At 44.2% G+C, this 16,652-nt stretch overlaps 1 protein-coding gene across 11 annotated transcripts in view; it reads left to right on the forward strand.

Moving 5' to 3' along the window:
• Window positions 1-454: 454 nt before the first annotated feature.
• Window positions 455-16,652, forward strand: part of SNX31 (sorting nexin 31) — a 37,557-nt gene continuing 21,359 nt past the window's right edge. For 3 of the 11 annotated variants that reach the window (XR_013926538.1, XM_080378064.1, XM_080378067.1), the window contains exons 1-5: window positions 455-6,769; window positions 6,845-6,919; window positions 13,196-13,310; window positions 14,383-14,447; window positions 14,743-14,842. Coding sequence is in view for 10 of the 11 variants with exons in the window: in XM_080378064.1 (XP_080234190.1) it covers window positions 6,704-6,769; window positions 6,845-6,919; window positions 13,196-13,310; window positions 14,383-14,447; window positions 14,743-14,842 (421 nt within the window). In the remaining variant the exon portion in view is untranslated. The other 8 variants (XM_080378065.1, XM_080378069.1, XM_080378070.1 and 5 more) reach the window with 6 other exon arrangements.

Below are 16,652 nucleotides of genomic sequence, written 5' to 3' on the forward strand. Positions count from 1 at the left end.
TACACTTAGCCACCTGTTACTGCTGATACAAACTTAGCATTAAAACAAATGAAAAGAGCAGCTAGATCCATATCTGGGTTTTAAATCCTTAATAGCATGATGTCTGAGCACTTGGCATTGTCTTCATAGAAACAGACTTTTAAATACCCTACTTGGAGAAGATCGGTAAGAAATGTTACTACAAAAGGCCTGTGTTGGAATTGTGTAGCCTACCAACACGATCCCATTTGACCACTTGCCTGTGGTGCGCATTCTCACAGGTTTTGGTGGAAGGAACAGTCTCTGCTAAGTCTCCGGCTGCGTCTTTAGATGACTAATGAACCCTGAGATGGAGGCAGCCTGTTATGGATAGAGGTGAATGAGCAAGGATTGGCTGCAATAGGCAAGTGTTGCAAAATTCCGTAATTATCAACATAGGAACACAAGGCATTCCTCCAACAAAAAAGGTGAGGCTTTGAGTGGTAACGTATTAAAAATTCAATGAATAGTAACCAAAAGATCATGCTTTTTACATAGTAAAAATCCTTCTGTGGACAGGAGTGCTTAATCCTCTGAGTCAGCTATTTCTCATGCTGTGTTTCCTAATAACATGGTAGCATGGCTACTGTTACCTTTTTTTCTCTCTTAGTAAGAGACCTATTAGTTTCATTTTAGCTTTGCTACATTTTGGGGTTTTTAATGTGCTGAGCAAATCCTTCTAGACAGAGGCAACTTTGAAAGTCTTAGCTAGCTCTTTGGTAACTACATTATTGACTTGTTACTGAAAAATAATACAGTTAGGGTGCTTTAAATGAGCAGATTTGAAAACAGGAAGTGATCTGAAATTGAATGCCGTTCCTTATTCACTACAAAGGTCTTTTCAGCAACTTCCAGTTGTAATGTATCACAGAACTCTGCATACAATGAGCTTGTGCAAAACTTTGTGGGTTTTTTTATCAAATTTGTGAATGGTGAAATAAGTAGCAGTTTTACTGGCTCCAGGAATCTGCTGCTTCTGCAAAAAGAGACCTTCCTGGTTCATCCTTATATTTGACTGTCATTTAAAAAATAGATTTGAAGGAGGTGTGTGTGCCTTTTAAAAATAAATTGCTGCTTGATCTAAATCTGATCAAGTATACAATACCATAGAAAATAATCCTGTCTGCACTTGGGGCTGATGGGACCTTCAGGTCAGCTTTGTGTATTAGTCACTAAGAAGAGATCCAAGCAAATGACTGATGGCAGCAAAAGTCAGAAGCGCCAACACTAGCACATGAGCTGTTTAATTTGTTACAGGACCTGATCGAGGTGAAGAGTTTTGCAGGATTAAAACTGTTAAATGCACAATCAAGAGAGTAATGAGCTGTGTCAGCAGATACATTGAAGCTGTTCATCTACAGATGGGTTATCCTACAGTTGCTGCCTTGCTTTTTCTTCCACATCTTTTAAGGGAGTGCTTTCTGCAGATTTGCAGAATGGGGGGCATTTGCTACCCAGTTTAGCCCATAATTGGCTCTGTAGGCTGCTTAATCAAAATTGATAATGCAGGGGGAGAAAGAAAGCAGTGAAGATGGCATGTCCTCCTTTTACAGAGAAGAGAGGAAAACCTGACAGGCTGGGATGGGGGAAAGGAACAGGTCTGTTGGTCATGAGGAAGGTGTGACTTAACTGCTGCAATCTGCCCGGGCTGTATGTAAAGGATGCAGTTTCTACAGAATCGCAGGGAAGGAGTTGGTGAGTTCCTTTCTGGAAAGCTTTCAAATCCGTGTTGTATGAGGACCTGTTCTTGAAGTCTTAACAGCTCTTCAGTATGCTTTCTGAAGCCCCCCCAAAAGATATTCAAAAGTGCCCTTATTTTTCCCCTTGTGCGAAGATTTTCAGACCTGAGATTTTTCTGTTAAGTGAATTGGAGAAATAAGCCTAGCATAGAGAGGTGAAATTAATCTGGTGTAAATGAATCCCATTTAAAATCCCCACTTCACTATAAAGGCATTAGGTTAAGCTTGTTCAGTTCTTAGGTTCAGTCCTGTCCCAATGGAGGCAGGCTGGGTTAGCCTTTAATTTTCAATCTTGCTGAAGTGTATGAATATTAAGAATTTCTGAAATTGGATGGTAAATCCTACAAAGGAGGTGGTTCAGACAAGTTACGTATATAAGAGGTTAAATGTACAACATTAATTTTGTGTAGTGCCAACTATAAAAACATTAAAGCTTTGGAGACTGTTTTAAAGACCTAAAAATACTTGGCACCATAATAGAACTGCTGAAGAATTGGGTAAAACTGAAGGTTTAATGGAAGTTCTAAGGGATGATGTAAAGACCTCACTATTTGCAGGGCTTTCAGGGCACTAGCAGTAAGGAAAGAGCCCGCCTCACTTCTGCTCCTTTCCCCAGGTAGGAGGTGATATGTCTGCTGGAGATAACCAAGCTAATTTTTATGTTTTGTAAGGCTGTGCAAGTTATGTACCTCTTGTATATGGAGAAACTGAAAAAGGAGGAAAAGAGGGGTTCTGTGCAAGGCTTTTGTGGGTGTGTCAAGCACCAGTGTTGTGCCAGCCTGAAATGCTAGGTAATTTTTGTGATGGAAGGGAACACTGAGGCAATTCTGCTGAGGCGATCACGATGGCTTAAGAAAACAAAACCCTGGGTTGGTTGGGTTTATTTCTTCCCACTCTTGATGACATGGTAATTCCCCGCTGTATACCACAGATGCCTATTTGATCAATGTCCTTTTTTTCGTTTGTTTTTAAATCTTGGCGATAGTAAATTTATTGTTAGTGCCTCTATCAATGTATCTTCAGAGTACCTACTGTAAAACAATGCACCACACAAAAATCAATTTATTCAATAGCAGTAGAGCATTGTTCCCCTGGGTTAATAGGCAGCCTAACTGGCAGTCACTTCCTTCTGCTACACGTTCCCTCTAGCATTTGTCAGAGGCTTACGCTGATCCTCTACTGCCCTGCAGGCACCCAGCACTAAGCTGATTTTGCTGCATCCTCTGGTATTTCGTTCTTTCAGTCCTTTCCCTGCCTTCCATTCTAACCACAGCAAATGCTTCAGAGTTTAGCAGCAGCCAAAAGCCTGCTCCAGCAATGAATGGCAATTTGAATGAACAGTACTACATCCACTGTCCACTTTCCCAAGCAGAATGTGGCTTTATGGGCAACACTATCAAAGGTTTGGCGCAGAGGTAATCTGGGTTGCATGCATTCTCTTTGGTGCTCTGGGGAAGTCTAGGAAATTGGGATTCCACCGTGTCCTGGGGGAGGAGGGGGCAAGGTGGTAGAAATCAAGATGTTCCTGAGTCAAGCAATGTCATTACAGTTGCCAGTTTACACTGATGAGGTGTCTGCCCTGGAATGAATTATACCTTCAGTCTTTGCACCTGAATGCATTTCCTTCTCTGGAGCATTGTTAATGATTGCTATGGACAACTGGATGTTGAAAGACAGCTGCTTACCATTTTGGGTTAGGATTCTTGGCAAAAAGTTTTTCTGAATTCTGCTTGGAAAAACTGAAAAGAAACCCCACACTCCCAAAAAACCCAGCTAGGATTTGTATTCATTCTCAATAGGTCCAGGAGTTCTGATCCAAACTGACATGCTAGAGAATGCCACAAACTTGTCCTTGAGACCACAATTCACTAGGCTTCCATAGTTACGTGTTTCTGGCCATCCTACTTGGGACTAAGTAGGAAGCTCCATTTCTATGACTGATCCTTCTGTTGGAGCTGCTCCCTGTACATAAGCAACATTTTCATTCCCTGCTGGAGCAGTTTAAACTAGTGAACTCTTCATAGCTTCCCATGTACATGAGTTGTCCCTGAGAGGTGATTCGAGGGTAGAAATGCCTCCCAAGTAAATCCAGCACAGGCTTGGATTTACTGGAATTGGTGGCTACTCAAAAAAAGTCCCAGTTCTTCTCTCAGATTAGTTTTTATGATGTAAATGGGCACTTTGAATTAAACTGTCCTGTTTCCCTTGCCTCCTTCCCTTTTTCCCTTTGATCAACTAGTCTCTCACAAAGAGAAATACTACATCTTATGTGCAGTTACATCAATTAGCTACCTCATCAACATCACGGTAAAGGGCTAAGAGCCCTACACCACCTTTGCAATGAAAAGCCATAGGAAGGCTACAAGGTCTGGCTGGGAAATGCTGCAGGTCTTCTCTGATGGTTTTCAAAGGCAGCACACTGACTTAAAGAGGATCTGTAGCTCAACTGATAGCAAAAGAGGCGAGTCTAGGACAACTCTGTTCTCGTGTAAAGACCTGAAATCTGGGGAATCCTTGTACACTTACTCCCACTGGGTGACCATTTGCATTTGGGATCCTGTTCCTTCTGAGCCACAAATCAGCATCTCGCTCGCCACCTCCCTTCTTCACAGGTTTTTCCTCATTTGACAATCCAGGAGGAGCACATAAAATGCCCCATGCAAAAAAAAAAAAAAAAAAAAAAACACAAGATAAAATTCCTCAACGAGGCTGGCAGAGATTTCAGCACATCAGCAGCCTAAACACTCTTCCTTAGGCAACTGTGAGTCCGTGTGGTATGGCTATGTCTGCGAAGGAAAACTTTTAGTCCTGCTTACCTTCTGTAGGATGTAGTCAATAGTGATGGAAAGTAGCTGTATCCAAATGAAAATGCTGCTGGCAGGGTTACAGATCTTTAGGGTGTGGCATTTTAAGTGAATACAAATTTGAAACACATGTTTTACACTAAGACCACGATGTGCACCTGTAGTTGGAGCTCCCTTTGAAGGACATGGGCAACAAGAAGAAAGGAAGAATATTTTCAAAAAGTAATTTGAAAGTTAGGTTTCTCACTTGTATTGTGATTGAATGTAATCATTAAGGAAAAAGGGAAATTCTAAGCTAGGCCAACATAATGGGCCTGTTGCACATAAAGTACTAAAAGCAGTATCTCTGTGCCAAGTAGTCTCCTATTGTCCATGTAACCTGCTGAAGAAACATCCCATGTTCCAGCTGACTATAGCTGTCCAGACATACATATGTTTTTATAGCTCTAAGTACACTTGAAAACATTCCATGTGATATCTGAGTGCTGAGAAAACAAAAATGAAGCTCTGGGCAGGCTAACTGGTTGTGTCACACTGCAGTAACTGGGACCTTGGGTTACATGTGGTCTAGATTAAACTTGGTCAGCAGGTAACATAAAACAGAGATTACAGTTCAAAAAGCGGGCCACAAAGATACTGCATTGTCACATCTGTAAGTGGAAGCTTGCTTGATCCTGTCTCTTGCCACTGTTAGATTTGCCACCAAAGGTAGCTCAGTTTCCCCTCCTGTAGTTTTGCAGAGGGGAACCAGATTCAGGCAGATGAGAAGCAACTACCAACCTGGAATGACAGCAGAAGTGGAAAATTCCTGCCCATGGCCTGGAGATTAGATCTTTCTTTTGTCTGCCTACACCTGACATCTTTCCATCAAACTCATTCTGCAGCCACTTTGCCTCCCAGGTTACAAGTGGAGATGTGAATTTGTGAAGTGACTTGGGATACAAAGATGCACACTGTGTTTCTCAGGAGTGGAAGGAAAGCTCTTGCAGAGCTCGCCAGGATGCAGGTGCCTCATCTCCCAGGTACAACAGGGCAGCTGTGACCCCAGGAGCTACACAGGTGACTCTGTTAGGAGAGCAGTTGTGTGGGTGCTCCAGAAGTCGTCAAACTGGTCATATTTGGCTGCACAAATGAAGAAGAAAAACAAATCAAATTATCAAGCATGTTACACAATCTTATTTTACTTCCTCTTCTACATTTTCTCCAGAATGCCCACAGTTAATCCTCTTGCTTGAAAAACACATACAAACCTTGTTCCACTGGGAAGGGGTTTTCCCCAGGTCAGTTGGTGAATCATGGCCTTCCCAAAATAATTTTCTTCCTCTGAAGAGGAAGAAGCCTTTTGGTGAGGCCGGAGTACTGCACTTGTGTCAGGCCCCAGCTGGCAAGGGAGGCATTTCAGCTGCATCACTTCCATGCTGATGCACTCCTTGCACGCCTCCGGCAGCAGTGCTCGCACGAGACCGCGAGGGCTTCCACGGCGACTCAGGCGGGAAGGCCCAGCTCCCACAGCGCCTTTCCTTTGGGGGTACCAGGGATACGCTAAGGAAGCCATGAAATACAGCAAGCGTAACTTGTCTTTACTGTCTGGTAGTTAGTGATAAACAAAAGCCCCAGGCCAGAGGTGGACCTGCCATTTTAAGTATATTTGACCGGTAGTGAGGCACTGCGTCAAAAAACGACTTTCTTTTCTTATAAATCTGATGCATACCCCTTTCACCAAATGGCCCCTAGTTCTTGTTCCTCGAAAAACAGTGAATTATGGTCACTTCATGGTGCGTTATCCACAGTCCCCTTCCCCGAGCTGTTCACGCCTCCTGCCCTGCTCAATGCCGGCTCTTCAGTGCCTGGCTCAACCCCGCCGGGCTGCTTCCCCAGCCCGCACCGCTTGGCGCTTATTAACCTTTAATAACCATTAATAACCATGAATAACTCCACGTTGCCCCTTTTCTGGAGGGGCGGCAAATAAAAGCCGCCGCCGAGGCTGCGCCTGAGGGACCGTCCCGCCCCAGCCCGCGGCCTGCACCGCGGCAGCGCCCCCTGGCGCCGCCCCCGTCCCCGCCGCTGCCGTGAGGCGCTGGGCCCGGCCCGGCCCGCCCCATCCATCCCGTCCCGTCCGGCTCGTCCCGGCCCGGTCTCGCTATGAAGCTGCACTTCAGCATCACCACCGCCGAGGAGCAGCGGGAGAGGCGCGGGGGGCGCTACGTGGTGGGCACGGGGCGGGGAGGCGGGCGGCGGGGTCCGGCGGGGCCGGGCGGGGGTCTGACGGCGCTGTGCTTGCAGCTGTACTCGGTGTGCCTGGAGGGCTTCCTGCTGGGCAAGGCGCGGTACAGCCAGCTCCGCCGCTGGGACGCGCAGGTGAGGGCTGGCCGGGGGGGTTGGCGGGGTCGGGGGGCACCCCGAAAAGCCTGGGAGGGGGGGCAGCCTGCCGGGGCGGGTGGGCGATGGGCTGTGCCCCTGAGGAGGCTGTGGGGCGGGAGGGGCCCCCCGGCCCTCACAGGCCGCTGTGCGGTGAGGGCGATGGGTTGTTTCACCCAAAATCCACGTTGAGGGCTGGCTCCGTGCGCCCTGCCCGGCCCCCCCGTGCCGTGCTGTCGGAGGGGCGCAGCCGCCGCTCGCAGGGCACCTGTGTTGCCAGGGTGAGATCCAGCAGCGACCGGGAGGCAAATCCACAAAAAAAAAGCCAAGGGATGTGGCAGGAGGGCTGTGGTAAACTGGCTTCGTGGGAAACGTCGGCCAAGCAGCGGCAGTTCTGGGCTCCAAGTGGGAGCCCCGCTGGGAGGGAGGTGCAGCTGCTTCGCTGGGCTCTTGGAACAGCTGTGGACAACGGTAGAAGGTGAATAGAGGTCAGCGCAGGCAAGTTGCACGGTCAGTTGCTGGGTTTTTTGGACAAGCAAAGGGTTAACCGAGTGTTGGATCCCTTGGCCTGAATTGCCTAAGCGAATACAGGCAACTGCTAGGCAATTACAAAACAGCTGGAATACAGGCCTGGAGTATTCTGAGGAATGGTGAGTGTCAAGGGATAACATGTGGCCCCAGCTAAATGAAGTGGATTCTTTCAGGGTGAATGTGCCTGTTTACCCCTGCTTTTGTCTCCTGTTGGGTCACCTCTCTCTCTTTCCTCTGGTTTTCTTAGGAAGATAAAAGGCAGCATGTGATGTTGAGCTCTTCTGTGGAAGCTGCGTGGCTACCAGCCTTCTCTTCACTAGCCTGATCTCTTTGGCTTTTGCCACTCCTTGACTCAAAGCAAAATCTCTCCCAGCTTTTCTGTCAGTCTGGGCATGCAGTCATCCCTGCTGAGCAGCCTTATTTTACCTTGTCAGCCCTACTTTAGGGCCCTGTTTGATGAATGCTTCCCGTGGTAATGGGTTAGTAGGTGTTCCTTCTTTTGGCAGCCTCCTTGCTGTGCTGTGTTGTGGTTATATGACCACTCTGGAGTAGTTTTTCAGCCAGGTGGCCCCAGATGGAGGCCCATCTCTCACATCTTTGTGTGACTTCATAAGCAGTTGGAGCTGCACAGCTAAAAGGCAGTTGAGTCAGTATCAGGGCTGCCATGTTTGCTGAGATGTGCTCTTGTGCCCCAGCTCTACAATTCTTTTCCCTGTGGGAGCTCTCGCAGTAATATTTTTGCTTTGGTTCATGAAGCATTTTGGATAACATATCTGAACTAATAAACCAGGTTATATATTTGCTTGCTTTTTCTTTAAGGCTTACTGTTCTGTGCTCAAGAGGTTTTAACGCCATTAATGCTCTCAGCAAAACCTTTCCCTTCTCTGCATCCTTTGTAACTGACAGTTTGCCTCTTGCTGGGCTTTACAACTCATTAGCTGATTTTTATTTTTAATTCCTTCATTCCTGCTGTTGGTAGCTGCTATACTTGGTCTTGAAGCTTACAGCTGTATTGCTGTCCCTTAATTGTCTTCCCTATACTTATGTGAGGTTACTTATCAGAACAGGCTACAATTAATTATAGATTATTTTGCTTGAAATACTCTGAAGGTAGAAAAAGGCACACATATAAGAAGTCTTGAACTCCAGGGTACAGTAGTTTCACCCTCTTGACCAGATCACACGTGGTGTCAACGAAGCCCCATAGATGCAACAATTCTGTGATGGATGCAGGATGTGAATTGGAAATAAGCTTCCCCCATGGACAGACTTCTGAGTAATTATACTTGATGGTATTTCTTGAACATTACTCTGGAGGGATCTGTCTCTGACTCCTGTTGGATGTGATGTTGTTGTGCCTCTGATCTCTTTAAAGGTGGCGATTTCTAAAGCACTGCTATTCCACTTCTACAAGTTCCTCTCCTAACTTGTAATACAAAATCAGGACACATAATTTTTGTTTGTGATGCTGTGCCTTACCTGCCCCTTTTTGTCTTGCTGTGCACTTTCCTGCTATCCATCACTTTATATTCTGAGAGCGCTTCTGTTGTTTGACACTCCCAAGCTCTGTTCCTTGGTGTATCCCAGGGCAGTTTTTCCCTACAAAAGGCCTGTCTGAAGGGAGCAGCTGTTCAGGGGCAGTGTAGGTGATGGAGTGTATGAGGTTTTGAATACACTGTTGAATGGAGAGATGTAGGTATACTAACTCTGAGCAACATTTCCTTACCTCTAGGTGCCTTACCTGCAAATGGGATTCTCAGCCTTACGCTGAGCACCCAGGTCAGATGGTATAGAGGGAGGTACAACCAACCAAGAATGATATCCTGAGATCTCGCTTAGAAGGGGTTGCTTAGGCAGGGCTGGCAGAAATGCTGAGGAGAGCAATGCATCTTTAGCCTTTCTCCTCTTGTGGAGATGGACAGCTGAAGGACCAGTCTCCCGTTGCTTGGGATGAATGCCATGCATGTTGGGCAGCATTCCTTATTTGCACTTGCAGAAGAACTAAGATTTGTGTAGCCATTCTCTGCAAATGACTGTGAGCAGCATCAGCAGGAGTGTCAATGGTGGGTGGATGTGTGTTTTAAGGATTTAAGCTTTGGCCCTAGATTTATACAAGGACAGCTAGGCAGAGCTCTACTGCAGCCATGCTCTCCTCTGGCTGTAGTTCTGTGGGGACTGCACATTGACCAGAGCACCCCTAATGGAGCTGCGGGTCTTTATTCTGCTTATGGAGAGGCAAGGCACTTTTGCAAGAACATATGAGTGACAGAAACTTCTAGAGTGTGGCTAGAGATTAGCTGGACAGTGGTTTGTGCTCTAAAAATGTTACTGGATTCCCTTGAAATTGAACAGTTGCTGAAGACAGACTTCCCCTGGTTTCCACCTTTTCCACGTTTGCATTTGGCTTTTCATTTTGGCAGCTGCTTAGCACATCCCTCTCTCTAAACACATATCATAATAAACCTATGTTCTGTTGTGGGACTGAGAGGAACAGATTATTTCCTGCAATTGTCGAAGTATTCACTGGTTTGCTTCAAGGCAGGGGGTAAACAGGAAGTGCCCCCTGTAGGGTTGAGAGTGAAATCCAGCACTGGTGGGTTCTAGTCGTGATCACAACCTCTACTGAGTCGGTTTGCAGCATCTGTGATTGGTATGAAAGCCTGTTGAGGAAAAAAGTTCTAAAAAAAAAATAATCTGTTAATCACGATAAAACAATTGGGGGAAAAAGTAATTAAATATGGAAAACATTTTTTAAACTTCATTTAGCCAGTCATGTACTAGAAGAGTCTCACACCTTTGATTTCTTGGACAGTTTCTGCATACGTATAGTCTTATTTTCACATGAAAGATGTTTAAGTGTTTTTAATCTGAAAATTGTGTCTCTTCCTCTTCTTAGTATTTAATCGTGTAACTGAGAAGGAAATGCCCAGAGGCCTGTGCATTCTGTATATAATCCATACATAATAGCTTTATAGCTATAATGCTGCTCTATTTTTTACGGCTAGCACTTTTGTTTCTGGTGCTGTGCCTGACCTCGACATCTGCACACCTGTGATGGAGCATGGCCCTGGGTGAAATAGCTTGTCTAGACAGCATAGGCAGGACCTGACACCAAAACCCAAACCCATGGGATTAGACTAAGTAGGAGATAATAAATTCTGGTTGACTATACTTTAAAAAATATAATGTCTCCTGCTGAGAAAGGAAATATTTATTGCAGAAACATGAAAAAGAAACAGCACCAACTATGGCACGTGTCTTTGCTCCCCTTTTTGAAAAAATTAGCTCTTAAAGCTTAAAACTCCCTATTTAGGGAAACTGCTCTCTCTCTTTTAGGTGGAAATTTTGGAGGAAGGGCAAGTACCTCTTCTACTGGGCTTCTAGCACAGTCAGATTTAAGCTTGTTCTTGTGATCCAGCCTCCTGTGGCCTTTCCTGCTACTTGCTCTTGAAGCTGCCTCTGTGATGGTGAGCTGGAAGTGGAGCTGTGCAGCCTCAGTGCTGGGTTGTGAGCTGTGAGGCAGGAAGGCACAGGTGACTGCTGCGTGTTGTTGGCAGGAGCTGCATGTAGGGTCTGCAAAGAAGCTGCTCAGTCAGGATGTAGAGAGGCCAAAGGATGGGAGTCTTCCCCTTGGACAGCTTGTGGAGCAGGATGGCTTGGTAGTAGGTCTGGTCAAGTAGGTTCAGTCCAGAGAAAATGGCAATGCCCAGGGCACCCTGGTTGGGGCTGAGATGCATCTTCTGCAGATGGCTTTAGGTTGCAGAAACAAACCCAGAGCCATGGTGGGGGGTGGAAATAGTCAGAAGCAGATTTTGGGTAGGGAGCTTATCTCTTACGGTGATGTTGGCCTGACAGGGCAGCAGGCAGCTGGCACCTGGCACCACCAGGTACAGTGTTATTGTTGACTTGAATTTAAAATGTAGCTTAGGCTGTTGGGTTTGTGAAGACAAATATTGGCTAGTTTCATTCTGCTAGAATGAAATTTCATGCTGGTGGCTGATAGTTTGGTGGGCTTTCAGCACTGTACACAACTACGCACTTAAAGTTTATTGGCATTTTTCTTCAATTCTTTGAGATGTGAAAAAGTCCAATCAGTTGGGAGAAGTTTCTCTTCTCTGTAGCCCATATCCTGAGGACACACAATTGTGTTTCAAGAAATTTACCAAGCAGCTGGCACTGAGATGAATTAATTATTTTAAGTAGGCCAGAGTCTTAGCTTGTGCAAACTGATGATAACAGGCGGCACCACTTTGTAGGTGAGGCATGGCCTGAACACAGAAGGAAGAGAGAGGACCTCCTTGTTGTCAGTGTGGCTCTGGCTTTCTGACTTCTGGCAATTTTTTTTGCTGTATTTCCTCAGTTTGCCTGCCTGTAGAGCAGAGATAATATTTTTCAGTCCCTGGGGGAAGATCACGTATGTGAGAGACTTTGAAGATAAACAGCACTCTATAGTAGCTATTACTGCTAGCTTCACATAAAACCAAAGCATGTAGTGTTATCTAACCCTTTTATGCTGTGTATCTCAGAGCAATTCATGCATATCTAATAATCAAGAACTTACAAATGATGGTGTGTTGCCAATGTAGGGAATGTGGAGCTGTGAGAGTATGCGCCTCTCTCCTGTTTTCAGCCAACAGGCAGGAAAGGGTATTGCTAATTCTTGCAGTAGTAAACTTTTCTCATCTTCAAGCTTCAGCTGCTGGAGTCATGTGAAGGACTTGAGCAGCCAGGGCCAGAGGGGAAGGTGTCATCTTTCGTATGATTTAGTGCTACTGATTGCTGAGTTGAATACTGGTGTTTAAAATTTAATTAGTATTAATGTCTCGGCATACTGTAGGAGTCTCATTTTACTGGTCAGATGCCGTATTGCTTTGATTTAGGTGAATGAATGTTTCCAGGCAAACTCACTGATTTTGCTGTGTTTAGTAATGTGCATATTGGGAAGGTAAACATAGCCTATCCTCCTCTTGAAATAATTTGCCTATAGCAGATTATTTTTACACTTCCAAGTGACTAACTACTGCCCAAGCCTATATTGGAGCTATCTTGCGTTAACATAAGATAATGTAATTGCAGTTCTTTAGTCCTTTCAGGCATGTTTATAAATGAGGTGGGGGTTTGTACAGAGATATTAGGCTCTTATTAGCCAGCTGATACAGCTGGAGGAAGAATCAAACTTTCAGATAGTTTACATTCCTGAAAGATTCTCTGCTTTTTGTTGGAGGTTTTTTGTATTCTTTTTTTTTCTTTTGACAATATGAGATGATCTGATAAAAGTTACTACCTCTCATGCACAAAATAATAAAAGCCTCTGAGGCAGCACAAGTCAAGGGCAGAAGTAGCCAGTTCTTAAAGTAGTTTTGTGAGCATAGATCAAAGCAATCCTGTATGGATGTATTGGGAAGAGAGGACTTCTGTAACCATATCTTGTTTGTCCATGAGGTGTATAAAACCTAGCTGATAAGGTTGATACAATCCTACTTTTCGGGCTCAGAAGTGGTAAGACTAAGAATTATAAACTCTTCAAAAGAGGTTGCTCACTTGGACTGTCATCTGTTGGCTGCCCAGTCAAAGGCTTTGCCCTTGCTGTAGGCCCTGAGGGCCATCAGGGAGGTGCTGGGTAGGTACCCCATGTCCTTTGTAGGTCATCATGTCTCGCTGTCAAAACAAGAGAGCACTGAAAGCTCCTTGGAAGCTATGAATAGTTCTTCACTGATGTGGAACTTTCCTTTGGGTGTTTTGTAGCTGAGGCAGCTTTTTGGGAGTGCTGTGCCTGCTTTCCCTCCGAAGTATTACCTGGCAATGACCAAGTCTATGGCAGATGAGAGACAGTCGCAGCTGGAGCAGTATCTCCAGAATGGTAAGCTTGGCTTAAACATTTGAGGATATGTCTACAATTGTCTGCAGAGCGCTTTACCTTCTATACTGAGCAAGGATGTATCTAAAAGGCTGGGGCTAAGCATTGCAGATCTGTCCTGTCTGTTGGTTCACTGGCTCTAGAACAGCAGCATATCACATTTCTCTTATTTCTGAGGTGGTTGCCTTTCTGTAGCTTTCCCAAAATGTAAGGGTACAGTTTCACACTTAAACTTGACCCAACTTGGCCTTCTGGTGGCAGCCGGTAGTCTGACTGTTTTCTGTTCCTCTGGATCAGTGAACTGAGCCACCCATCTCTGCTGCTTCACAACTGCCAGAGCTGACATGTGGCCGGGTGTGAGAACTCATGGCTGGTGGCTAAAAGAGGGAGGCAAAAAAGACAGGCACTTGGACTAGTAGAAGTGTAGTATGGAACTGGGCTCTATATAAGCCCCTTCCCTTCAAGGGTTTCTAGGCAGACTTGTGAGAGTTACAACAAGAGCTTGTAGAAAATTTAAATCTCAGGTGCCACGTATTGTGTTATAAACCAGGTCTGCAGGATCCCTAGAATGAATCTCACGAGTTTCATGTAAGCCACAAATAAAAAAAAATTACTATTTCAATTACCCAAAAAGAAGGGTGTGTGAAAAGATGAACTTAAAGAGGTTTTGTAGCCTCTGGCCTCAGATACTTTGTGCCAAGATTTACAAAATAGAAGTGCAAGATTAGTCTTTAGAACCTTATTTAGTGATTTATCTTTTTCACTTGAGTATTCAGCAGCTCCTTTTAGAGTTACTGGCCATGAATGACCATGGAGTTACGTGGCCAAGAACCTTACTGTAGACTTGCTTTGGGAGAACAGCAAAACTACATGTGTTTTGCACTGTTCATAGCTTCAGTGATTTAACAACAGGGTAGTAAAGGTAGCTGTGCAGAAACCAAAGGATGAATAAAGTAGCACTGATGTTTTAACCAACAGTCATGTTGTATGCATCTTGGTTTTGGACGGTAGCCATGTTTCTCACCTTTTGGCTAAGTTTGGTTTCCTCCCTCCCCGTTTTCCTCCTGTTTTTCAGTTACTTTGGATTCAAATATTACCAACAGTGATGTCTTCATAGCTTTTTTCCGAAAGCTACAGCAGGTAAATTTTGAATTTTTCAGCCAAATACTGTTCTGTGAAAGAGTTGAAATATTATCCTACCTCCTGAGCCTCCTTGATGCTTCTTTTGCTGTCTTCCTTACCTTGTGTTCTTAGCGCATTGGTCTGTCTTGTAAAGCAGTGAGTTCCAATGACAGAGTGCTCTCTGTGAAGCCTGGGTGGCAGTAATAATAGTATTGTTTTGTCCATGTACGAACTTGTTTCTCACATGGAAAGAACTATTTGCTTTGTTTTTATATCCTGTGGCATATCTGATGAATCTTTTGCCTCTAAACAGTTCCCAGAAAAGTCTTTGTCAGAGCTCAATAGAAGGATTACACACATTCTTGAATTTTGCAACAGTAGATGCTTTTTGGTAGTGTCAGTGCTTTGGACTGGTAAGTGTATTGATGACTGGTGTGAAAATGTCATGTTCTCTTATCTTGCAACTGTAGTGATGGGCAGAATCTGGCATGTGTTTTGGTGGTTCCAACCTAGATGACTTTTGAAATAAGTTTTAATGTGGTCCATGACATGTATGCTCTTTCTTTGGCAGGCCTGGAGCCTGGATATAGCTCTTGTGTCTGAATTCCGCAAGATGCCATATGTCCCTTTTCTTCCCTTACCTCCTCTCCACTTGCTGTGGCTCTTATGGATGGTAGTGTTTTGGAGTAGGTGTGTGCAGCATGACTCCCAACAGCATTTTCAGGGAGGGGGATGATGCTTTAATTTTCTGGCAAGTGCTTGGCATGCTGCTAGTGCTGTTGTAACCTCACTTGCAATGAGTTGTTCTGGAGAGAGGGAATGTTTTGAAGGACTGTTTTGTGACTTGAGAGCTCTTCACTTGCTATATTTGATCAAGGTATGTAAGGGGAGTTCAGAAATGCTATAGAAAATGGTGTGAAGAAATATTCCTAACAAATTCTGGAAAGGTTTTTCCTATATGCTTTGTAAATAAAAAGATACGGTTTATTTACAGTCTTTTAAATTCAGACCTACTGAAGTGCTCAAGACAGTGAATGAAAAGCCCCTGATTTTCTTTTGTGAAAACCAGTCTCTCTAGTTCTGATCCCATGCCTGTTACAGCCCTACAGATTACTCCTAACAATTACTGCTGAGTCTTGACTAGTCTTGATGAGACTGATAACAGGTCTGCTAAAGAAAGTTAAATCCATCAGGAGTGCCTGCAATTTGCCCTCAACAGTGTCAACTGACTTTTTTTTTTTTTTTTTTACAAAGTTCTGGCAGGAAGTAACTCTTCAAAATGCATGTTTGCAGTGTTTAAAGATGTCTTTTGGCATGCCAGTATTGTGGTTTTCTCTTAACATAAAATATACGGCATCATTTCTGATTGTAAGTTTCTTTACTGTATGCCCTTTTGGTGAAGAAGGGTGATTTGGTAAGTACATGTATAATACTTGATTTTTGGATTATGTACGTATGTGTGCGCTTGTTAAGGCATTTGATGACTGTGTTGCCAAAAGAAGTCAGTTATTTTGTTGAGTTCAAGGTAGGCATTGAATTATACCTTAGTTAGTGCAAGGTCAGCATGTTCTCAAGATGTAAAATTAACTCAAATTTCTGTTCCACAATACAATGGATTTTCATACACAATGTTTAGGCTTCCTGCTTGGCAAAGGCAGTAGTTCTACAGCTTTTTTGTTTACAATTTAAACTTAAAATGATTACACTTACATAAATTACTGCTTCATAATACAAATAGCAAGAGTGCTTTATGTGTTCTTTCATTCTGGTAAAGAACAAACTCCTAAGAGAGACGAAATAACTGTGTGAAAGACAGGAGTGCATCCACTGTCATTAGCTGTGCACAGTGACCTTTAATTGGTGTAAGTGACGGCTGAGTAAGTATTCATTTTGGCTATTAAAGAATCTCACTCAAACTGGCTTTGTGCATGTTCCAGTATTTATTAGTATACTGTCACTTGTGAGATGGTTTGTGGCAGAGTGACAAAATTCCTGTAACAGGATCGAAAGACATGGAGTGACGTTCATCTTTAAAGCACCTCTGTACTGTTCTTCTCCATTGTTGAAGGTGTGTAGGCAGCACTCGGCATCCTACATGTTGCTTAGGAGGGAAAACATAGGGTTGCAGTGTTACTGCTACTTAATGTTAAAACCAGGCATTACCCCAAACTTGCTGCTGTTCATGTTACATTGCAAGAAGAATGATTATTGAATAAATTGTCA

This window comes from Falco punctatus (genome assembly GCF_963210335.1).
Source record: "Falco punctatus genome assembly, chromosome: 3".
Classification (NCBI taxonomy): domain Eukaryota; kingdom Metazoa; phylum Chordata; class Aves; order Falconiformes; family Falconidae; genus Falco; species Falco punctatus.